The sequence below is a fragment of the Melospiza melodia genome, chromosome 16, assembly GCF_035770615.1.
Source record: "Melospiza melodia melodia isolate bMelMel2 chromosome 16, bMelMel2.pri, whole genome shotgun sequence".
Classification (NCBI taxonomy): domain Eukaryota; kingdom Metazoa; phylum Chordata; class Aves; order Passeriformes; family Passerellidae; genus Melospiza; species Melospiza melodia.
The window spans coordinates 6,001,263-6,025,760 of NC_086209.1; the positions used below are offsets into that span (position 1 = coordinate 6,001,263).

General features: G+C 37.0%; 1 protein-coding gene across 3 annotated transcripts in view; it reads right to left on the reverse strand.

Moving 5' to 3' along the window:
• Positions 1 to 2,503: 2,503 nt before the first annotated feature.
• Positions 2,504 to 24,498, reverse strand: part of LRCH2 (leucine rich repeats and calponin homology domain containing 2) — a 39,994-nt gene continuing 17,999 nt past the window's right edge. The window contains exons 12-21 of one of the 3 annotated variants that reach the window (XM_063170477.1): positions 19,791 to 19,859; positions 18,395 to 18,443; positions 17,170 to 17,286; positions 15,142 to 15,186; positions 14,694 to 14,744; positions 13,584 to 13,641; positions 12,809 to 12,921; positions 11,563 to 11,700; positions 11,188 to 11,265; positions 2,504 to 10,060 (exon numbers count right to left, since the gene is read on the reverse strand). In XM_063170477.1, coding sequence (XP_063026547.1) covers positions 9,941 to 10,060; positions 11,188 to 11,265; positions 11,563 to 11,700; positions 12,809 to 12,921; positions 13,584 to 13,641; positions 14,694 to 14,744; positions 15,142 to 15,186; positions 17,170 to 17,286; positions 18,395 to 18,443; positions 19,791 to 19,859 — 838 coding nt within the window. In that variant the 3' untranslated portion in view covers positions 2,504 to 9,940. The remainder of the gene's footprint in view (positions 10,061 to 11,187; positions 11,266 to 11,562; positions 11,701 to 12,808; positions 12,922 to 13,583; positions 13,642 to 14,693; positions 14,745 to 15,141; positions 15,187 to 17,169; positions 17,287 to 18,394; positions 18,444 to 19,790; positions 19,860 to 24,498) is intronic. The other 2 variants (XM_063170479.1, XM_063170478.1) reach the window with 2 other exon arrangements.

The following is a 24,498-nucleotide window of genomic DNA, read 5'->3' on the forward strand; positions in this document are numbered from 1 at the left end:
GTTTCTCGTGTTTATGAGCTGGGAAGGGCAGCAGCTTCAGTGGCATCAAGTGTTTGTTTGTATAAACAGGCTGCAGAAGTGGCAAACAGCAGAATGCCCTGGTTCTAGAGATCAGGGTGCAGGAGAAGTTCTCTGGTCAAAGAAAAGGGGCTGCACTGTCTGTAGGCAGAGCACAACCTGCACTCACAAGGAAATATGGGATTAATTCAAGTTGCAATGCTGTCAAGCCGATGCAATCTGTCAGAAAGTGAAAAATACCTCATGTTTTTCCCATTGTTGAGTAAGCTGTCAATTTAGACATGAATTTGTTGTGGTTTTTTTTAAAGACAATAATAAATTTAGTTTTAAAATTTTGTATTTACAGAAACTAAATTTACTCTTTTATGCATAAGGCTTTCTTGGTTTATGGGAAAGTCCAAGTGAGAAAAGACAGATGGTGGTGAGGTTTCTTTCCCCATCTGCACCTGTGGGAACAGAAGTGATAAGATCTGCTCTGTTTTATAGATGCCTTCAAAGCATATTATAGCAATTCTGAGTTTGTTTTTAGTCAAAACAGAACTCCTTGCAATTTGTTGATATTTGAAAGGGCAAATAATTTTGCAAAAAAAAAAAAACCAAACAACTGAATGCACTCATCTGGGAACCCATAAGTCCTGAATCAAGTATTTTTCCTAAATAAAATGTTTGTCATTTCAATTTATGCATCAAACACAATTCCTGAATTTGCAATGAAAGCTCTTTGAGTAAGATGTTAATGCAAGTTATCAAAAAGAGCACACATCAGAAGCAGCCTGTGTGATAAAGCTGTTTCTAAGCCAGTAGCAAAAGTAAAAATTGGGAGTGGGAGTTTCAAAGTCCCCAAATACACAAATAAGGCTCAGTGATGCCATATACAGACAATACACAAAAACTGATAATCAGAGCAGCAACACTGAATAATAACTCATGGCTCATTCACTGGGTGGTCTATCTGATACCTCTCTTTTGTAATCCTGTTGCATATACAGGAGGAAGAAAACTTTGGGAATTCCCCTATGATTTCATCAGAAAAAAAAAGTATCACTATCATTTAAACTAATATTCCTGGGAAATAGAAGTTTATGTTGCTTGAGCCAAAAATTACAAGATGATCACTGTCCTTACTGGAGAAAGAACAGAATGCACTTACTATTTCAGTACACAGTGAAAAGTGCAAGCTAGACACATCACCCAGTGGTTTGTGGAGAAGAGCTTTCACATAAACATTATTTGGAACTGAATCCAGTAGTACTTATCTATTTCTAAATTATACCCCTGAGAGTTTTCTTCTTTTGGTTCTGTTTCTTAGGGCTTGGAGAATACAGGGAGTGTGGGATGATTTATCTAATTAAGTATTCTTCAGAAGTTCATGCACTTGGAAGCTTCTGCTAGGAAAGCCTGTGTTGGCTGTTGCTTTGCCTTCTTCCCTTTCTGAGAGCTGGAGATTTTGGAAATCAAAAGGAAGAGGACGAAATGAACAACACAGCATCAGCTCATGAATTTATACCTGTCTGTCTGGAATGTCATATTCTTATTAACACAAATAAACATTTACACTGAAGATATCAGTACTTCTCACTCAAGCTGCAAAAGGATTTCAGCCTCCACTAACTGTGGAGAGGAGAAATATCTGGAATTGCATTAGGAGAGAAAGTAACAAACATCATTGGGCTGCTGAGGAGTAGGAAGTTTCGTTTCATTGAAGATAAAAATGTCTTTGTATGTCATTGTCTTGGTTTCAACAGGGACAGGGTTAACTTTCATCTTAGAATGGCACAAGCACAAAGGTTGGAAAAGACTCCTGAGACCCTTGAGTTCAACCATTAGCCCAGCACCACTGAGCTCACCATCAAACCCTTTTCCCAGTGCCACACCCCACAGAGCTCTTGCCCACTTCCAGGTATGGTGATTCCACTGGGCACTGTTCCAATGCCTGACCACCTTTCAGAGAAGACATTTTTCCCAATATTCAATCGAACCCTCCCCTGACACAACTTGAGGCCGTTTCCTCTCATCCTGTCACTTGTTACCTGGGGGAAGAGACCAAGCCCCAGCTGGCTCCACCTCCCTGAAGGGGCTGTAGAGAGTGGCAATGTTCCCCTTGAGCCTCCTCTCCTCCAGGCTGAGCCCCTGCAGCTCCCTCAGCTGCTCCTCCTCAGACCTGAACTCTGTGGAGTTCAGCTCGGAACAGAGGCTTTGAACCTGGCATCATTGCCCTTGAATGTCCTTTTCATAAGAGGAAAGTTTTCTTCAGAGCTGAAAACTAAACAACAGACTCAGAATATTTCAACTATAAATCCATCATTGGCAACTGCAAAAAAAAAAAAAAAATGTTCCAGCTGCTGAGATGCTTTTGTCAAGGAATGGTGCTCACTTTCTTTGGAATGCTGCTCCTCAGTTTCTGCTTTACTGTCCCCAATGTGCCTCAACAAAGAGCAGCTGGGTGTGTGCAGGTGCAGAATAAGGTCTCACAGGGAAAAACATCTCTCAAAACAGAGTATTTATTTTCAATATTCAGGTCTAATAATAAAATTGACTACATCTTTAAATAAAGAAAAGAAATGAAGGTAAAATAAATTTGGTCCTATAAAACACTCTGTTAACCTACATTTGAATAACCCAACTCAACTGCAGCTCCAAAACCTGGCAGTTCAGTTTCCCTGAGGCTGGATCAAGCAATTGATGACTGCAAACCACACAGATTATCTGTGCTAGTGCCAGAGCCAGCCCAGGGAACAGAAGGGAAGCAGATCACCTCTGTCAGGAGGAACTTCTGTGCTGCTTTAAGGTTATCATTAGCAAGACTCAAAAATCTGTGTTGTTCCAAATATAAATGTGAGAAGACATTGGGTGGTTCTCACAGCAAAGTGTGTAAATGTATAAGGATTGCTTCAAACAAGGGCAGCTTGATCCTTGTGTATTCTCACCACTGTTGGTCAAAACCAAAATCCCAACACACTTATACATATGTGGATGTGTTCTACTTCCCTGAACCAGGAATTAGCTTTCCTTCTGTTTGTCAGAGGATGTATTTCCTGACATAATAAAGCAGGTCACTTATCTATCAAAATGAAAACACAGACATTTGAGAGAACATACAACAAATTCTCATTATTTACTACAAATATATAAACTGAAATGAAATCAAATTGAATAACTTGACTACATGAAAATTATGAAACAGTTTGTATTTTATACACAGCGTATGTACACTGGTTTTGGAAATGTGGGGTTTATCCATGCAAATTTAATACAAAACACTATTTACAAAAACAAATAACAGTAAGAACATTTTTCAAAAGAAACATGTATGTTGGAAGCTCCAGCAATAATGGAAATCCTGAAAAAAGGCTTAATACAGTATAGTACAAGTAGACAACCCTCAAAAGTATGAAAGATGCACTTTACAAGAACATGAAATGCAAAATCAATTGAAATGCACTATCAAAAACTTTGCAAGTATATACACAATTTGAGCATCTATTTTTAAGAATCACTCTCCTGCTGTGCCCTCAGAACTACTTTTGCCACATCCTGCACACATTTACATGTTGACCATTTGGTTACATGGCATCTTCTGAGTTTCATAACCACAAATTACAAAATAAAATAACTGAATACTAACTGAATGATAACTGTAAAGCAATCACATTTTCATTGTTCTAGACATTCCACAATAGTAAAAAGTATTCACATTACTCCCCAATGTATTCCACCAACCCACCCTTTCTCACTACACCTGTGTATTCCTCCTGGGAATGTCAGCCTTGCCAGGAACTCTCAGGATTTGCTCCAGGTATCACATCCCTTCAGCAAACACAACTGCATCAGCAAGAGCACAGTCCTGCACAGCTTCAGAATACAAATTAATACTGAACAGCTACTGCAAATTCCTGTGCCAGTCATGGCACAACCAAACCCTACACAAATATAGTCATTTTGGAAATATTTCACTGGTTCACTCATTTTAAAATGAAACAAAGTGAAAAGGTATCCTTGTGGCATTTCCAAATATTCTCTATTTTACAATTTGCCTTCATAAAACTGTGATGGAAAAAGTTATGTTTGCCTTATTCCACTTAACTTTGAATGAACTGAGAAAACCCTCCTCAGTGCCAAGAATTTAATTTAAATGACTGACTTTGTGCAGTAACTGAGTTACAAAACTCTGGAGGGAAATTCTGGTCTCATTGAAGCCTTACAATCATAGACATTTAGTTTGGAAGAGACTTTTAATGGATCAAGTTCAACTGTAAATATAACACTGCCAAAATCAAAACTTTTCCAAAACAATTTAATTGCTATCAGTCCAAGCTGCTCTTCTGCTTCAGAATTTCCTAAGATACTAGAGTAGCCATGGAAAAAGTTTTTGGTTTTCGCTTGTTTTAAGATTCTAAAATGTAAAAAACACTCTGAAAATTCTTTTTTGAAAATGCAATTGGCTATATATAATTTGAACTAAAAATGATAGATTAGATGTCATTTTATGATAACTGGTGTGCCTTCCCTAAAACTGACCAAGCAGCTGCAGAAATCTTGCTGCCCTTTGCCTCTCATGCTGAAAAAATAATGGTCAAACCTAATGAGGGAACAAAGACTTCATATAACCACAATTTTAAGACAGTATGTTAGCAAAACTGTACTATGTGAAATACTTAAAGACAAATAAATCCAAGGGTATTTTATTATGTAACAAACACAGGAGCCAGAACTGCTTCTGTGCAGTGGCAAGTTTAAACTAAAATTCAATCACATCTATTCTCTATTTAAGCAGTGAAGATCAGGAGAATTTTTCTTCACAAGAAAAGAGAAATTTATCTTCATATTTTCCAAAACAAACCTGTACCGTAACATTGCTCATTAAGAACAGACAGTTTACCTGTCCCTCTGTCTGTAAATGAATGACACATGACCCAATGTGTGGCATATGGAACAAACCCAGCAGTTCTGTTTGCAATTCCTCCTGGAAGTGCACACATTAACCCCTTCAGAGCCACAGTGCCATTTGCAGTCAGAAAAGGTCTGCAGTTCCCAGAGCAAAAGCATCCCAGAGCAAAAACTGCATCACCCACTGCTGGGGCAAGTTAAATATTGCTGAAGATCTATTAGTGATTACTCTCAAATTATCCCCTGGTGGTTTTGCTCAGGTTGCAGCATCTCTTTAGGAGCAGGGAGGTGTTTTTGTCAGCAGTTGTCCTGCACAGCCTCACTGGCACACAGGCAGGGGAGCACAGGTGGCACCAGCCAGGCCCCCTGCCCACGGGCAGTGCCCCCTGCAGCATCAGCCACTGATGCAGCTGGGACAGAGCTGGCCACACCAAATGGCTCTGGGAACACAAAGCTGGCAAATCCCTTGTTCTGAGCTCTACTGAAAGCTCCACACACTCCAGGATCCTCAGTCCTCAGCTACAGAACACAAACTTCTTTACTGAGACTGAAGGCTTTTCCTGGAGTGATTCACTGTGAAATCAATTCAGAGCACTCTGCTTGGACAACTCTACTTTGCCTTTTCCATTGGTGGTCTTAATGACATTCTCTTAATTCCAAATTGTGTGTGTTGGGGTGTGCTTATTTACCTTTGCTTTTCAAGTAGAGATCCTCTAACAGAAACACAGACATTAGCTTGATTTGGTGAGGGAAAAGTGACATTTGATTTGCCAATACCAAACCACATCTCCTATCTGCAGAAGGGCTAAAAACTCCCACAGGTTGTTTTCAATTGAAATCAGTGGAATCAGCCTTTCAAATAAACATTTAAGGAAGCAGCAAAGGGAAGAAGAGCCAAACCTTCGTCTTTGTCTTCAGTACCAACACGACATATAAAATTCCATTTTAGTGAAAATAAATGTCTTCACTTTTGTTTGGATTTAGCTACAGATTTATGTCAAAAGCTGATGAGACTGCCACTAAAAGATATGGTATTTGAAATGAAGTTTTTAGTGCAGTAAAAACCTAATAGTTGTCCTCAATCTACAGTTTTATTGAGGTAACACCACCTTCCCACCTCACTTCAATGTAATTTTTTCCTACCATCTAAATACTGTTTGGCTTATCAGAAATTTTTTTATTAAATTAATACACATAACATTTGACAAGTTCATTTGACTTACCAGGGGTCACTATTTTAGTCAATAATCTGACACTAAAGTTTGCTAGTGTCAAACAAGTTTAAGCCATGCTTGCTATGGTCTCCAGCTCAGGTGTTCCACAAATCAAAAAGGTGAGAATCTACTGAAGTCAAGGGTAAAATTTGCCTTGACTTCAGTAAAGCCTAGGATTAAAAAAAAAATTTAAAAAATAGATTCATGTCAGTTGTTTATTGTTTCAAATCCATTCCTCCCTATTTTATGCTCAGAGTTCTTGGTTAGATTTTGGAAGGACTCCAGATCAGGGGTCTGGATGGTTTCTGCATCCCCAGCAGTGCCCCAGTGAGCACAGTGGATTAGCAGTGCTGGAGAACAGATTAAAAGCATTTCTGAGACTCTCTGGGAAGACACCACACTTCACAACAATTATTTCACTGTCACTGCTGTAAGACCTCACCATATGTGGGACATTATTGCTCAAGTGAAAGATCAGCCACATGTGACATACTGCATGCAGTGACATAAAACACAGAACATACACAAGCCCAGAAGCCCTGTCACTATGCTGATCCACTCTGTAATTTACAGTTCATGCCTCATTATTGCCAAGTTTATTAAGAAAACTTAGTGCACCTTCCTAAAGCTTTTAATGTTGACTTTTCTTCATGTTCTAAGTGAAAAAAGGAAGAGTGCAACAAGAACTGAGCAGGCTCTGTTTTTACCTACCCCTATCAGCTGTATCAAGTACTGAGTAATGGCATCATATCCTACACAAAACTGAAAATGAGTATCTCAAACACAGGAAATGTTTGGAGCAGGGATTCTGGAATCACTGGTACAAATTCTTAAAAAAATTCAAGAGGAAGAAGGGAAGTGGCCCAGAGTAAGCAACAGCCTGAATGCACTAGATCTGAGAATGAACAAAAGTAAATAAGATGCTGGGAATCAAAAGGAAGGGGAAAAGGAGTAGAGTATATATGCAAATTCTTGTACAGACAAGACACAACTATCTCCACAAGCTTCCTGGAAATGAAAACTTCAAATTCAAATCTTTTTAGTATCACTTTTGAAATTGCTGTTAAAGAAATCACAGTGGTACAAGCCAATGTTAGCAAGGCTGTAGACTATTAGTAGTAGTAGTAAAAGCAGTTAGAGATGAGAAAAAGACTCATCCAAGCACAGTGGATCTTTTCTCAGACTGCTCCTAAGGGTACTTGAAGGCTTTAATCCTTGCTATGCTGAAAGAGAAGCCTTGGAAGAATCATTATTATTCTTCCCCATAAGCAAGAAGGCAGCCACAATAATTTCCAAGGAATGGCAAAGCAAGACTGTGGGTAGCAAGTCTGTGGGGAAGAACTGCAGAGTACTAAAAAAAAAATTGTTTTAGTAGATTTCAGTTTAAAATGAGTACATCAGTTTCATATCCAGTTTTCAGCTTACTAAGGAGTTTGGAAACCCCAAGAAGTAAGCAGCTGCCATGCTACATCAAGGGAATTCTTAATGTTTACACTGTGATACAATTTAATAAAATTAGTTCAAGAAGGAAAAATGTTACCTTAAGATCAGAAAATGTTTTAAAATATGACTATGAAATAGCAGTGGAGATCAGTTTTCAGATAACAAAGTGACAATTCATATTTAGCACTTCCATGGCTAACACTGAACTAGAACTTTGCTCTGGTAGCAGCAACAACAGTGAAATGAAAGACAAGGATTTATTCTTTTTGAGTGGCTGTTTTTTTAAATGTAGCAGGCAAGCATTTTGCTTAGTGAATTATAACTTTTCCTTTAGTTTTTGCATGACTTTTCAGATAGTGGCATTAATGAAAATAGAGACTGAAGTTGTTAAAACAACCATCAGAAGAGATGCAAGAACCAATCAGAGATAGATTTGAAATACAGTATTTCAAATGTCAAAGCAATCCAGTTTCTTTAAACACATTTATCTAACCTAAGATTTATATCTAGGACTTTGCAAATTAATTTATACACCAGCCTCTCCATAAGCTGTGTTTTAAGACACACTATATGAACAATAGTGGATTTTAGCTATTACATGTACACAAACTTGTTTCAATGGATTTAAAAATAAGTGGTATTTTTAAACTTATAATCAGAAAAAGGTTATTTTTCCTGTCAGCTATTGCCTATAAGACTACAGTACAATAGTCAATACTCCTCTCTCATTTTTAATGGATTATCTTACACAGGGTCTTGGTCAATTGGAAAAAACAAAATCAAATCTTGTCACATGCTTGGCAAACATATCCCTCAACTGAAAATAACTTAGCCTGAAATAGAAAATCTGTGGCAGTCAAAACACTTTTTTAATTGAGCTACCTACCTTTCTTCTATGAAGAACAAACTAATACAAACAGACCTACTACCAAAATGATGAAATTATTTGTAACTTTTTTGGAGAAGAACTCAACTGTGTATGGTTCAACACACCAAGAATTTGTTCAGAAGCAAACAGATACATGAACTCAGAAGTCTCAAAAGAACACCACGGTGGAAATGTTTCATTTTCTCATTTATCCATGGATCCAATGTCTCAGCACAGTGACATTTGTACAAACTGACCTGTGTGCTAATGCCACACTCATGGAAATTACACAATAAACCCTGCTAAAAAGATAAACACTGATATTTCCCAGCTAAATTATGGATATACCTGTTGTAAAAATGTCATGTGAGATCAGGAGCAATATTACACAAAATCCTGAACATCACAGCGTAAACCTGAGATTTTGGCAGTTTTATCAAAATGTCCTAAATTACTCTGTATGAATCACTAGTCCTCATGTCTTATTCATCATGTGTATTTGCTTGTCCCAAAGAAAGAACAACTTTTGTTTTTGTCCAACAATACAATAAACCAAAAGTAATTAGGTATTATCAAATTAAATAGCATAAATAAAAAGTATTTACAGTATTTTCTAATTATTAGACAACAATTAAATTGTGCAACAAACTTAAAACACCCAACATCAAAAGTGTGAAGTATTACTTAAATCTTCACATACTGATTTTACAAAAAAACTATTAAAATATTAAAAAATTTCCATTTTATCTATTTTAAACAAAGAAACTTCAAAAATGTTTAAGACTATTAAGAGTTATCAATTACACAGGCACTTCACAGGTAAACAATCTACAGTACAACTGAAAAAAAATATTTGGCACCAACCTAGAAGACTGGAAAAACTCAATAAACTGTGTCCTTTTCTCACTGTATCCTGTTCTGTGTAATCACCAGACACTCAGACTCAATACTGGCAATGTTAGAAGTGCGAAGTTACAATCAGGAGTGCAAAAAACAAATATCAGAATGCAAATATTAAGCTTTCAGAGAGTGAAAGGGGATTACAAGTCATCAGTTGCTCATATTTTACCATCATATCATCGCTACATTTTTGACTTATCTTAAAATCAAATGATTGACTCAAAAAATTAAAGTGACAGGGGGTGTGCTTTGTACTTTCAAAAGTAATTCAAACAACATTTTCAATGTAAAAAAAGAAATCCAGTATTTAACTCTAACACTGAGATGTTAAATGGCAGCTTTTAACTTAACTAGAAAGAGAACCTGATGCTACCACATTCTCTTAGTACATCCAATTACAAAAGAAAAAAAAAAAAGAACAGTTATGTTCCTTTAACTGTGAACTGACTCCAAGGTTTTCACACACAGCTCCAAAGTAAGGCTCTCTACAGCATCTGGACAGGTTTTAGTTTTTGATGGCTTGGGTGTTCCTGTGTAGGAGGCTGCAGTGCCTCAGAGCAATCCAAAACAGAGCTTTAAATGGAAGCTGTCTAGCTGCCACCAAGTTGTGTCACATGGCAGAAAGCTGGGATACTTTCAATGCAGGCAACTCAAGCAGAGCTTGGACTGTGAGGCCAACCTTCACCAGACCCCTTTCCTCCAGAATGTGATGAGGCAAGCAAAGTCTCTCCTGCAAAAGAACACAGGACATTTAACCAGTTCTGTCCTTTGTACCCAGGGCAGGAAACAAACACATTCTCTGAAGCCACACACATGTCAGGAAGAAACTTGCAGAGAAAACACCTTAGGCCTTAAATGTCCCTGTAGTTCTCTCCAGCAACAGAATGGGAAGAAACTTTTCATAGTTAGGGTCTGTTTGAAGGGTTAAACTATGACAATGTCAGAAGATACATAAAAGACTGCTAAACTCTTAAAGTAAAGGACTTTCTTTTCATAAGCAGAGAAAAACAAGCTGGTGGGTGCTGTTGGCTCAGTGGCCTTCTCCCTTCCCCTGTTTTGCAAACTTATTACCAATCTTTCTCTTGGGATAACTTAGAAATGCTGATAGACTCAATAATGAACCATTCTGCAAGAAAATCATCATTCAGTCTCAAAATTCAGCACAAGCTGGACAATGTTCCCAACTGCCAGCTGGTGTTACAAGCACTTCAATGGTAAATCTCAGCACCTCTAGCTTCTGAATGGCCTGTGGCTCCACATGAGACAGAAGTTATTACAGAGCAGTAAAACAGCTTCTAAATGCATCAACTAATTTTCTTCTTGCACTAAAGAATATCAAGGGAACTTTTTGTCTCATAATATACAGGAAATTTTTTCTTTTTTAGGTTTTTTCTCTTCATAAAAGGAAGTAAGAGGATACACTTGGGCAACAGAAGCACAAGTAATGGGCTGCAACTACAGCCATGCTAAAAAAGAGAGTCAATCATTCAGGCTACAGACTTCTGTAAGTGTAGGATATTTCCTAGGCAGACTGAATTCCTGCCAAAATGATTGCTAAAGTCAAGACTCTCCAGTAACAAAACAAGTCTCAAGTCCATTTCTTTGTTTAGATGACAATATATTTTATAAGGAGGTTAGTGTTACTTTTACTATTAAGAACTGATTAGAAACCCATAAAGTAGCTTCCTCAACTTCACCCCATAACCCTGGAATGGAATTTCTGTTCAGATCTTCAAGTTCTCTGGTCAATGTCATAATCACTACTGCTCCCTAAACAAAGCTCCCCTAACCCCCCAAACTCAGTATTTGTTGACATTTTCTGTGGTTATTAATAAATCAATAAAGCAATTAGAGTACCTGTGGAACGCCCAATTTTTTACAAGCATCAAGAAAGTTTTCAACATTTCTTCGGCACTTTGCCATGCTGAGTTTAGGCTGTGGAGACAGGATATTAAATCTTCATCAGACATTCATGAAGGAGTGCATATTTCTGATGTTAATTCACTTACAGTTACTAAAACACAAGACACATTTTATGAAGACTCAGTATGAGGAAAACAGCTCTTAAACTAAACTTCTGAGCCTCGCTTAATGCTTCTTCCAAGAAAAACCAAAGTGAGTAATGTAGTAAATCGATGTGGTAAACATGAGTCACAATGTTTAATACTGAAATTCAAAAGCTTCTTTTCATGTAAGATGTACCAAGAATGAGATAAATGATTGATGCCTTACCACTGCTGGCGATGGGACGTGAATGCTGGCAACAGAACGTGGCCTTATGTGATTGGCTAAATGGCAAAGAACCACCCCATCCATCAAGGCTGCTCCAATGTCATCTGGCAGGATCACCTTCAACCTGGACTCAAGATTCTAGGAAAAAGGCCATAAGGAAGTTACTCTCAACATTAGATAGCTTTTCAGTTTAAAAGCACGGTATTTTAAAGCATGTAGATGTTTAAAAGGAACATTTTAATGCTAAAGTGAAATAAACAGAATAAATTTATGCTTTACTCAGTATAAACATCCTTTTCTCCTTACAGGCTCTGTGTTCCTTTTGTTTGTATTGTTGGGTTTTTCTTGTGTTTTATGTTATTTTGTGGGGGTTTTTTAAATGACACAACAACATACACTGTGAAAGACATTCTGCCAACAATGACCAACAGAATACACAGCTCTCAAGCCCATACAACATTCCACTGTTCGTAACAGGAAAGCACAGAACTTCAGGACAGAAATGTTATGCTGAATATGTGATCAGTGCTTAGTGCGCAGAATCTGTGAGTTGAAACCAAACAGGATTTTATGAGAAGGAAAAAAATTATTTTATGAGAATAAAAAAAGAAGGGAACACAACTGTGGGAAAAGTTGTGTTGCAAAATAGAGATGGCAAAAAATGTTTTTTCCCAGCCCAACAACAAGCCCAACTTCACTGCTCAGGAAGTGAACCAGAAAACAAACATCCTTCAGAGAAGTCATACCACAATTCAGCACTGCCTTGAAAAGCAAAGCAGCTATGATTTAGTCAACTCTAATTGCTAAATGCCTTGAAAACAAAAAACAATTTACCAGAAATCCAAAATGTAGATCCCATTCAGGATTATGAAATTTGCAGCAACTTTTTACACTCAAAAAGCATTTGGCCATTTAGAAAACAGTAATAATTTTTCTTCTGATCTCAGGTCAAACAATAGCAAACACAAGCAGATTTATTGTGTCCCTAGAAAATTTAAAACCTCAGAAAAAAATTAATTTCACTTTGTTTTTTAGAAAGAAAACAACCCCAACTAATTCCCAGTTGGTATTTTGGTTGGACACAAACAAGTACCAGTGTAGCCTGTTACATGAAATTCCTTAGGAAGAAATACCACTACAGAGATGCCCTTTTACAACAAATTGGAGGCCTTTAAAATGCAGATTTAAATTGTGGAACAGAGCAAAGCAAACGCACTGCACCCATGGAGTGAATGATGGTACCTACACTGCGAAGCTGCCTGATTTGTTCCCTCTCTTCCCTTAAATGTTCCATTTTCCTCCTCATAGTAAAGCCAGGATCCACTGCACCGTAGTCCTGGCGTGAGGCACGGCTGAAAGCTGTCAAACAGGAGGGAAGTCAGTCAGAATTCAGATTGAAAACATTCAAAAACTAAAGATCTATAACTGACAAAAACTACAAAAACAGGAAAAAACCTGCAGCACTTCTAAGAACAAACATATTTAAGCATCCTGCTAGAAAAGATGCTGCCTATGAAACATCTTTCAAATAAAATGCAGAGATCATCTGACTTAAGTGTAAGTGGATAATTAGAAAATATGGAGACTGATGTGACCTCAGTATTGAATTATCAGTATGGGACAACACAACTCCATCTGCACTTCTTCAAGAATCTCCATCTGGCTTTGGAAGTATTTGCATTGTGTTTTACTTTTCATCAAGTATAAAGCCTTTAAGCCATCAAACCTCGAGAACAATTGTGTATTGTTTCTCTGTTCTTTGACAATTACTAAGTATGCACAAAATAAAGAAGTGGAAAAAAAAACTTAAAAAAAACCAATCCCCCCAAAAATCCCAAACAAATCACTCTGCAACTTGAGAAGCTTCCAATTATTTGTTTGCCAAAGCAGCTGTCTGTGCTTTCCCAGTACTCTGCAGTGATAAGTAAATGGAGTGAACTGCTGTACTGTGACATCTGCTATGCTTACTGCCTCTTGCAGCCTGGGAAATAAATACACTGTGCTAGAGAACAGCAGCTTACCTGACCTTGGTTTGAGACCAAATGGACCATGAGTGTTACTATCTGTCCTTTCATAATCCTGTTAAAAGAGATGAAGTCAGTTTTCTTCCACTCATTAAAAGAAAGAACTTTTGTTCCCATCAAGATACTGTTTAAATTATTCTTGCCTAAGATAACTAAGTCCTGCTTAACTGTAAGTCTTTCAAAGAGGACAAGATAAAATTAATTGAATGAATGTAACCTTACAACATATAGATAAAACTGTCATGATGAGAGAGGAAAGCAGCACCAGATTATCTAAAATGTATTTCAAAATATTTCAAACTACTGCAAATCATTCTGTGAACAGAGTTTAAGCCAGCTGTAAGCAGATGCAAATATTCTCCCAATATTTAGTATCACAACATTTCTTAAGAAATATCTACTTCCAACTATGAAGACCAGGTTTTTATCATTTCACCACTGAAAAGGGAATGCACTCAATATCTTGCTATGTACAAGAGATAACCTTGTTTCATTCCTGTGTATTGTGGGAGAGGTTTTAATTCTGCTCTCTCAGGCTCCTCACAGACATGAGGAAGAAATGTTAATAATATTTGCTTTACTCTGAGCTAAGCAGTGCAGTGCTCTCCCAGTGACACTCCATGCACAGCCACCCCTTTTTTGCACCACAAAGGTGACACCCAGGATTGAGAAGGATCAAACTCCTCAAGAAGTGTCACCACCTTTGGGTTCCTGGGGATGTATAAAGTACTAAACCATAAACTTCAAATCCTCTCAGGGACTATGTGTCCTGAGGAGCAGTATTCCCTAGGAAGGCCTATCAAAAATGGCAAATTTCATTTTTGTTTCATTAGTATTTTCATCAGGAAAGATAATGGAGACAAAGCAACGCACATTTCCTCACACCAGTCAAAAAGAACAACAGTGGAGACCAGAGTTGCAAAGGTAAAACAAGTCGCAATATCTGTCTCTAATTTCTGTCTCTTTTTTTAATTTTTATTATGATGAAATACTTCTAATTGTAATTTCAAAGGAAACGAACAGCTTTGTATCTGCATGAAAACCTGGTGACAGCAATGAACACAAAGAAATGTTTGTTGAATGAAAAGCAAACCCACAAACTTGTACCTCAGACGACACAGGAGACTGTGGGGACACATTAGTATTATCACTGTCTTGCTAAAAAGAAATCAAAAAGATGAAATTATAAAAATGAAAATGATGATTTAACAAGAAACATGAAATTATGAAATCCATGAGACATGTAACATTTATCAAGTATGCTACAAACTGGCAGCAACTAAATTTAAAATATGTACGGCAAGGAACCACTGTTGGCTGTTTACATCAAATACTAGTTTTACATCACCTCTGCTTGATAGGTGAATTAATTTTGCTATTACCAAAGCAAGCAAACATCCTACTGCTCCCCAGCAGGCAATCATGATCATTTTTTTCAAATAAAGGAGTATAATAGTTATTTCTGCTATGGCTTTGGAATGCAAAGTTAATTTGTTCAAAAAAGACAGAAGAATACATTTATTTCTTAGTATTTCCAACAATTACTACATCTCACCTCATCATTTTCATTTCCACTTGAACTCTTTCTGGAAGACTTATACTGCAAAACACACACAATTATTACTTTAAAATGAAAGCATGGTTTCCATTTGAACTAAAAGCTTTGCTTTCACTCAGATGTTATTTATTACTAATGAAGCTGCAGAGAAAAAAGGCCATGTTACAGAAACAAAGGAACAAAAAGAAACAAACCAGAAAAGAACATGACATTTCTAGGCGAGACAAGATCTTCATTAGTTGAAGAGATAAGTGCATTTTAAAACTAAACACTTTCATAATGTGAACTCTGCATGTGACAGCTGATCCAAGTGAAAAGATCTTAACAACTGCTAACATGAAGCATTATTTCTTAGAAAAAATTATGCAACCTGTGAAAGCTGCTTTTGTAATATGTTTTAAGTGACTAAGATTGCTTACACTTCAGGAGATTGGCTTGACATTGCAAAAAATTAAATTAAAAAAGATTAAGGTTGCCTTTAAAACTTCAAAGCCTGATCACATCCTTTTATGTATTTAAGACAATGCTTTACCCACAGGTCTGGCTGATTTGTTGTTGTGTTGCCTTCGGCACTGTCCCACTTCCCTGATTATGCAGAAAGTGGAGATAATGAAGGAGGAATTGAAGGAAAAAATTTACCAAAGTTGTATTTAAAAAAAATAAATGTATTTCATTGTCTACAGATCAAGTGTAGTAAAAATTAGAGAAGCCCCATGCAGATTGAATTAAAGAGACCATCACCACAAAAGTCCAAGTTCGTGGGGTGTACACGGCCAGGCTACTCCTCCTCATGATGTGACACAAATGCAGGCTAAGCAAGAGAAAACTGCATTGTCACTGCTTTCTCACAACAGCACTGGTGTCTATTTTTTTTCCAGTTTGCCATGGCAAACAGGCTCTGTTTCAGTGGCTTATTGCCTTGGTTTTGCAAATGAAACCATGAAAAGTGTTGTTTGTTACTGCTACAGGCTGTTTAATTCACTTAGGAGACCCATCTAGAGCTGTGTGTAATGTGATTTCAGGCATCTGCTCCCATCACAGAGCTCACAACTGACTGCTGAGTTATGAGCAACAGTTCTGCAGTGGTAGCACAGCTCTTTAACCAGGCAAACCACTGAATTCTGCTTTACTGAGAAGATTCTCTCTCCTTCTCCTCCAATGCCACATAAAAAATTAATTTCAGGATGAAAACCCTGGAAAGAGGATACAACTCCATAATCTCTTCAGGAAAAAAAAAAAGGCTTCTGTAAGCACAACAATATATCTGAGATGGATGGCATGCTCTGTTCTCATAAAGAATTTAATTTCTTTGAAGTTCCCTGGCATTTCACAAAGATGTTTGATGGCAAAGACCCAAGAAACTAATTTCATAAGTGACAAATTTAATTCTAATTCAACCTAGCACTGCTCAGAGCTCTCCTATTTCTCTACTTAGCCCAAAACAAATGTTTCCCAGTGCTGCTAGAACTTCCCCTCTGTTCTGCACAAAGCAGACACTGGCACCTGCTGACTGAGGGTGCACACTACAGCAGCAAGGGAACACTGAAAATATTCCTTCTGAAATGAAAACTCATGCCATGAGACCCGAAAGGCATAAATCATTCCTGGAACCATGCTGCAAAAAAAAGGCAATGTATCTTTTCTTTGCACTAAAAATAAGTACATAAATAGCTAAATAAAAATCCCTCCAAATAGATGGTGAAGGACCAATGACAAAATTAGTTTTTGGTTTTTGCAGAAAATAATAATTAATTACTTTCTTTTCTTTAAAGGATAAACAAAATCTTCAATCATTTTTTTTCCTCTTGATTTTCCTGCACTCTCAAATTATCTTAAATACACACATATATATATTAATCAAAAGAGTAAAATAAAAAATTGTACGTTACATGCAAATTTAAATGCATCACAACCTTTGAGGATCTACCTTTACTTAGTTCCATAGCTTCTTCTATTCTTATTTAAAAAAACCCAAACCAAACCAAAACAAAAAAAACTGTCACCCATCCTCACTCCCCTCATTACCTTGAAATACTCTTTTCTAATTTGTTTACTTCTCCTTCTTTCTTCATTCTGCCAGATTACTGGCTGTGTTTCTGGCCAGTGCTGCTCATCCACCAAATCCTTCTGGTTTTCCAGTGGCTGTAATAGTCAGAAATACTTTTATGTAAAATTTAAACATCCCTCTTGTGCATTAGCACAAATTATTATGAACTACAATTGTTAATTGCTTGCCTGCCTCAATCTAGCTTTATGACCTGAAAGTTGAACACTCTTAATGGTGATTCTGGTAGAAACCACTTGTATTTTAGAATTTTAAAAAAATATTTCACAGAAGAAAAAGAACCTATGAAATAATTCTTCAGAAAGTAACACTTCTCAGCATTGAGACTAATTTTGTAGGTAGGTAAGGAAACCACCAAAGGCTGCCAGAAATACCAGTTTCAAGTGTGGTTAGCCACTAGCACATCTAATTTCTCACTGTGAATACTCATCACACAGAGAAAGGATGGCTACAACAAGACAGTTGGAGCAGTTGTTGGCTGTTTCTATCTAAAAGATTATACACCCCAACAAGCTGGAAGAGAAATCTCTCTTTCAAAGTATTGTATTATGTAATACATACTGAGGAGACAGCTAAAGTAGATTGATTCTTAAATAATAATAAATATATATGACTGCCTACTACATGAAAATTGAAAGTAGACAATCTGAATGGACTGTTTCTGAAGGGAACCACAAGATTTGTTTCTTCTTCCGAGAATATGAAGGCATTTAAAGCAAGTGTAGGTAACTAACAGGTTGAAAGAATAAGGTACTCTCTACAGTTTAATTGGAATTTTGTCACATCATGCAAGCTTCTCATTGAGGTATGGGAAATGAAATACTTCATACTTCAACCCATCCAGAAGCTGCATCTAAAATCCAAACTGAACATTATGGTGAGGCAATACCTTTATATGGAAGGACATACTAAAGCAAAGAAAGTAAAATTTATGCCTCATTAGTTTCAAGACCTTAAAGATGCTTTTAAAACAAAAGGCCTCCATTACAAACAAGTCAAACTGAGACATAAGATCTCCAAAGAGTTCATATTTTCCACCACAATTAAGACACCTTCAAGAACTATGTCTATAAGCAACCATACAAATGCATAAAGTTTTCTGCCACAGAGAAAAAATCAAGGAAACAACAACAACAAAAAAACCACTCAGATATAAAGCCCCCACATTTACATTTGAATATTTACCTGCCAGCTGTATGGGGACACTGAGGAATTCACTTCATTTGTTGAAACACTAAAAAATAAGATGAAAGGCATTATGAAGCACACTACTTTTTTGTGTACTTTAAAACAAGTTACTTGAAAATAACAAAAAAGTGAACCCTTAAAAAGTGGCTTCTCCACAGCACTACAGGTTTTTTTTGCCATCTGTATAAGATGTCACAATGTGGATTCAAAGTATGACCACTTAACTAAAATCTGAAATCATATTTCACTCTCCTTTAACAGAACTTGACAATGGGTCTTCCATACTACAGTACTTTATTCAGATAAAATTTGTTTTGATTCTATTAGTTTGTTTTGGTTTTAAGTTTCAGAACTGCCTGTTTCATTAACAAAAAAGGAAAAGGCAAGTTTATTTCTTCCTGGATTACCCTCTAATAAAGAAGCCTAACAGAGGTGCACACCTGAACAGGTGACAGCAGCTCACAGAGAAGCTGTGCTAAGTAAGCAAGGCCTGGAAGGTTCCAGGTAACAGCTGCAGGAGGGGTCACACAAGCACAGCACATGATGCAGGCAGCTCTGCAAACCACAGGTACCACTGAGAGGGGAGACAGCAAAGGATGTGTCACACTGAGGGAGCTGCTCTGGCTCAAGATGCTCCCCTGAGGTGCAGCTGAACTGCACAGAGCCGTTCCCACCCCACTGCGACCCAGCACCATCAGCTTTTTTCTCCCCACATGGGTCTGGACATCTCCCAATTCCCTGAAAGCAAGGCTTTGGGTATTTCTGATTATTGATGATTTCTGGGCTTGCTGTTGTTTGGTTTGTTTTTTGGGGTTTTTTTGCTTTATTTTGTGTGTGGGTGTTGTGCCTTTTTTCTTTACTTAAATTCAAAGAAAAAGCCTAAGCACAGCTCCTGCAGACAGTGCATTCCTCAGTAACACACCCTCCACAAACAATAAAGGTATTGTAGGCTGAGCTCCCAGCAAGGCTTTTCCAACAGCTCTGAAGAGCACAAAAGGATTGCCAAGGAGGAAAACTGGAAAATGCAGATGCCCAAGCACAGCTCCTGTGCCACCCTGTGTCACACAGGATAAGACACCTGCACAGCACCATCACCTGTGGGAGGAGCTACAACCTCCACACTGGAACTGGAGTTCTGAAACAAATTAATTGCTGCCATAATCAAACCTACAAATTTGTTTCTGTATGACATCTACTTTCCTAAATGCTCAGAAGAACACTTTTTTTTTTTTGATCTGAAAGAAAGAAGCTCAAGAATAGATTACTCTTGTAGCTTCAATTTCATCATGAGCTTTTAAAAGCATTATGACAGAAGGTGGCAGTAGTAACACAATGAACAAAAATGAAAGCAATAAAAGACTGAAAGTTGTGATATATTTAAGTATATCAATACCATTTTTCAGATTCCATTGGCTGCTTGGGCCTGTTCCTTGTGTTTACTGAAACTGAATGATTAAGAAGCCTAGGAAAAAAAAAAAGGTATTTGAAACAATTTTCTTAGTATATGTTACTTTCACTGCATCACATTTCCTGTAAATAAAAAAAGTTTTGAACATTAAGTGGCACCTTCCATAAAACTAAAATGTGTGTGTATACACATGAAATCCAGGCCCATTCCTGCTTCCATTTGAATTAAGAGTATAATTTCCAGCCCTTGAAGTATTTCAAGTTCTGTACTTTAAGGAAGCAAAACTTGGTGATAGTTCAAACCAAAATGAAATCTCCTCTTATTTTTCTCCCTAAATAGATACTATTTCAACTGATCTCACACCTGTGTAAAGTGATGCTGCTCTAAACACAAAAGACCCCACTGTTCCTTAAAATTAAAGACAGATAGTCAACCTAAAGCAGACCAGCAAGGATAGAGAGAGACTGAGCACAAAAAGTCAGAAGGGGCAGATGAGAAGGTGGCTGAGAAAGAAACATCACAAGTGCAAAGGAAATGAAGGTTAAAAGGTGAGGTGGAAATTGAGGAACACAGGCTAAGAACTAAATGAAAATTTTAATGCAGAATTTAATGGAAATTCCATTCTTCTACACGGTAAAGAGCCAAAAAAGCCTGAACTTAGAGAGATTCAGAAGGGTGCTTTCATCTGGAGCAAACACATACCACATGTTTGTGTGTGCACAGAAAAATGATATGAGCTATTATGGATGTTTTAAGTGTTAAAAATAAAATTATCAGTAACACTTAAAACTAAATGCGTTCAAGTAAGCATCACCTTGACTAAAGTGAAAAATTCTGAACTCTTGAAGGTAGCAAAATTACACTTTGACACTGAACTCAGGGGCAGAAGTGTGATGGAAGTGTATTTATACAGAATTATATTGAGAACTAGAATGTATTAAGAATCAGAACTCAACTATTCCATGGAAGAAAGTAAAACAGCAGCCCCTTTTTATATTCCTTTACCATTACATAGTGCAGCACAGCCATTTACTTTAAATGACTGATGATTTTTCAATCAAACTTCCCCGATTACTGTGATAACTTTGAGCTCAGTAATCTCATTTGCAGTATAAACCTCTCATAGTGTGACCCTCACTTTAATGGGATTATGAGAAGTTAAGCCTGTAAACCTGTAAATGTCTGTAAAAGTTAAAGCCTGCAAAAGTTAAGCCTGTAAATGCCTGCTGCACTCAGTCTGTAGCATCTGCCTCCTCTATTCTGTTCAGAAACTAAGTTTTGAGAGGGCATTCCAGGATTAATTTATACTACAGCCTGAAAAAAATGTAACCAAAAAAATATTCAGTGCATGGGTTATCAATCCAGAATATAAAGATGCTATTTTAAAGCCATTGCTTTTTACAGAGAACCCCCATATAAACTAGCTTTGTCTTCAACTGAAAAAAATGAGAAATTCAGTGGGACTTTGTAGCAAACAACAATTACAAGTAAAGAAAAAAATTAGACTCAGTTTGATGCAACACCTGCACTAAAACTGACATTGTGGTGTAAATGCAATGATTGTATATAATACAGGCTATACCTTTTCTATACTTATTATCTAAAATGCAAGGAAGAACTATTGAAGCTAATTCTAACATATATACATACACTTTTCAGCTGCTTTTCACTACTTCTGTGCAACATGCATATAATTAATGATTGAGTTCATCATGAACTAAATTTATTTAAACAAAGTATATTCTTATACTTCCTAAAACAAAGCCAGTAATTTTTGAAAGCTCCTGTTTAAAAACTGAAGAATATAGACGGGGAAGTAACAGCAAGTTCAGCAGCTGACATGTTGCAAGCCCAGTTACAGAAATCTCAATTTCCTGCAGAATAATGAACTTGAAAGCTTTTAACAAAAGAAAATAGTGAAGAAAATTAATGTGAATTTGCCAAATTGCAGACAACTGGCTAAATATTTTTTTCAGCTGAAAGGGGGTCAGGGGGAATCACTGCAGGCACATTAATTACTGTCTTCCAGGAAATGAAGTGCAAAGCAGAGTATGTAACATGAAATTAGTTTGAGTTCAGAAGTTACACTCAAGTGTGGTGTTGATGGCCCAAAATTTCAGCAACTGTTGTCACTCATGCCATGACTCATTAAACTCAAATCTTTATTGCATAGGTCAATTATCAGGCTAAATACTGATGTCCTGACTGATCCATGAACTAAGAACTTGCATAGGATAATTGAGCTAGAACTGCAATTAATTTCCTACTTATGATTCCTACAAATCTCACCAATTCTGTTGTTACAGAGGTAGCACACAAATTAATCCCCTGAAAGGGTTCTAAAACTCACACAATTTTTAAAATCTAAATTACTCAACACCACATATTTATATATTCTACTTTTATATTATGCAAGCACAGCATCTACTCCAAAGTGCCAAAGTGCTTGACCAGATGAGAAAGAAAGGCAATGGCAAGAGCAACAAAGATATTGGAAAATATTTTATCAAATTTCAGGGTTTAAAGAGTGGAATCTCTTCTCAGCCACTTACCCTGTCAGATTTTATGCAAACATAACAATGATTAACAGACACAAATGATGTGAAAATGGAAATGTTATTTTAAGGTTAGCTATCTTCAAATCTAGACAAGCAAGTACTACCATGAATCTCTAAAGTGTAAAAAGACACTAGAAATCAGTGTGCAGTGAGACAAAGATGATTTGCTTCCAACTTGTTCCAGAGAAGTCCACTGACTTCCCATCTGGCTCTGCTTTGTGACTGAAGCTGTGTCTTCTGGATTCAGACAGTTTTAGGAAATCACTGCTGCCAGGTAAGTACTCAGAGTTAATTGTGATGCAAATTCAAACAGGCTCATTTGGAACCAATGAAAATTATTTAATCTAAACTACCCTACTGTCTTTTGAAAAAAGACAAGGAGTACCCAGACTAAGTCACAGAGCTTCAATTTGTAAGACAATCAAGTCTGAAATCACTTCATTCAACACTTACATGTTTGAGTATAGTCTACACCATGCTCCAATTTTATGTTACTGGTGGGGTTTGTATATTACAAATACTTCCACCATGGGTCAAATGCAAAACAAATTATCTCTGAATATCATCACTTTAAAACCAAAGTATCAAGCAAACAACACAAAAACACCAACCAAACAAAACCCCAAAAAACTGAAAGCACCACATTGCATGAGGTACTGTATCTGAGGCTGTATACTTAAAGAAAAAGAAAAGCTTTTAGGTTTGGACTCAAAGTGCTTTTTGGAGAATTGCCTAATTAAATATTTTCATTAATTAATATTTAATCCTAAAGAACAAAGAATGTATTACAAACTATTTTTGATATCAAAACCTCTTAGGCTACCTCAGCCAATCCCTTGAGCTCTGTGTTTGTTCAGGAAATGGCCAAGAACATTTCTTTTGTCCACACTTTAACTCTTTATACCTTGATGCACGTCCTGCTGCCCTGGTCCTCTGGAAGAGCTTTTCACTGAATGAACTTCTATAGCTCAGGGGCCTTCGTCTGAATTCACAGTTCATGCACACCAAAGCCACAGACGGAAGGAGGAAGCAGGAGAGGTTGATGGGAGAGCACAGGGAAGTTATTAGCATAGCAAGCAAAAGGAGAGGAGACTGCATAATATTACAAAAACATACACTGAACAAACAGAAATGTGATTAGTAAGGAGTTATTTTGTGATGCTTAATTTCCCTGAGGACGGATCACTGTTTCACAATTTCCCTGTTCACTGATTGACCATATTTTCCACAAATAAGCATAGAAGTATCTTGAGTAAATGCTAAATAATATTCTTATTGCCAGGTAAAAAAATCCACAGATTCAAAACCAGGGCTAAATTTTCTATTGGAGGAGATTTTGAGCTCATGTACCTGAAAATACATAAGCCAACTTTAAAATATAAATGCTAAACAAAGAAATAAAACTTAAGAACTATTAAGATTGCACATCTGCATCATACAAGACAAAGCAGAGCAATTAGCAAGACCACTGCACTAAGACACAACAACATATAAAGAGTAAAATTCAAGCTGCAGTTACTTCAGAAGAGGAGTGGCTTGGCATTTCAAATGATTAGATAAGCAGGAAACACATAATCAAACAAGAGCCTCATGCAACATAGAATGAGTGTGTTTGATGGTTTTTTTCTTCCTTCATAGGAGAAAATGATGCATTCTTGGCCTTATTTGCAATACTTTAGGTACTGAGAATACACTGGCATTAAGATTTCATTCCTATTTTTCCCTTCCCTGTGAACAACAACCAGTTCTTGAATGCAGGGCTTGGAGTTCTAAGTAAAACCTATTTCATCTTTCACACATGCACACTACTGTTACTATATTTACCTAATATAAAATGCTGGTGAATTTTTAAGACCCTGCAATTCATAGTATTGGGATCTCAGTTTCTCTGAGGGTTTCATGTGTATTTCACATGAGGACTTTACTCTAGAAGTACCTTAGAGCATTTGCTTGCTTGTTGAAGGACAGAACAAAAACTGTTCCTACACCAGCCTGACCATTTCTATGTGACTCCAGCTATTCCCTCCTGTTCCTCATTTTACACAGTTGCTAACTTGTTCTATTACATTCCTTTAATCTGCTCCTTGTTCCATGGCTCCTTTTCAAGAATTGTTCTGTTGAGATGCCCATAATGA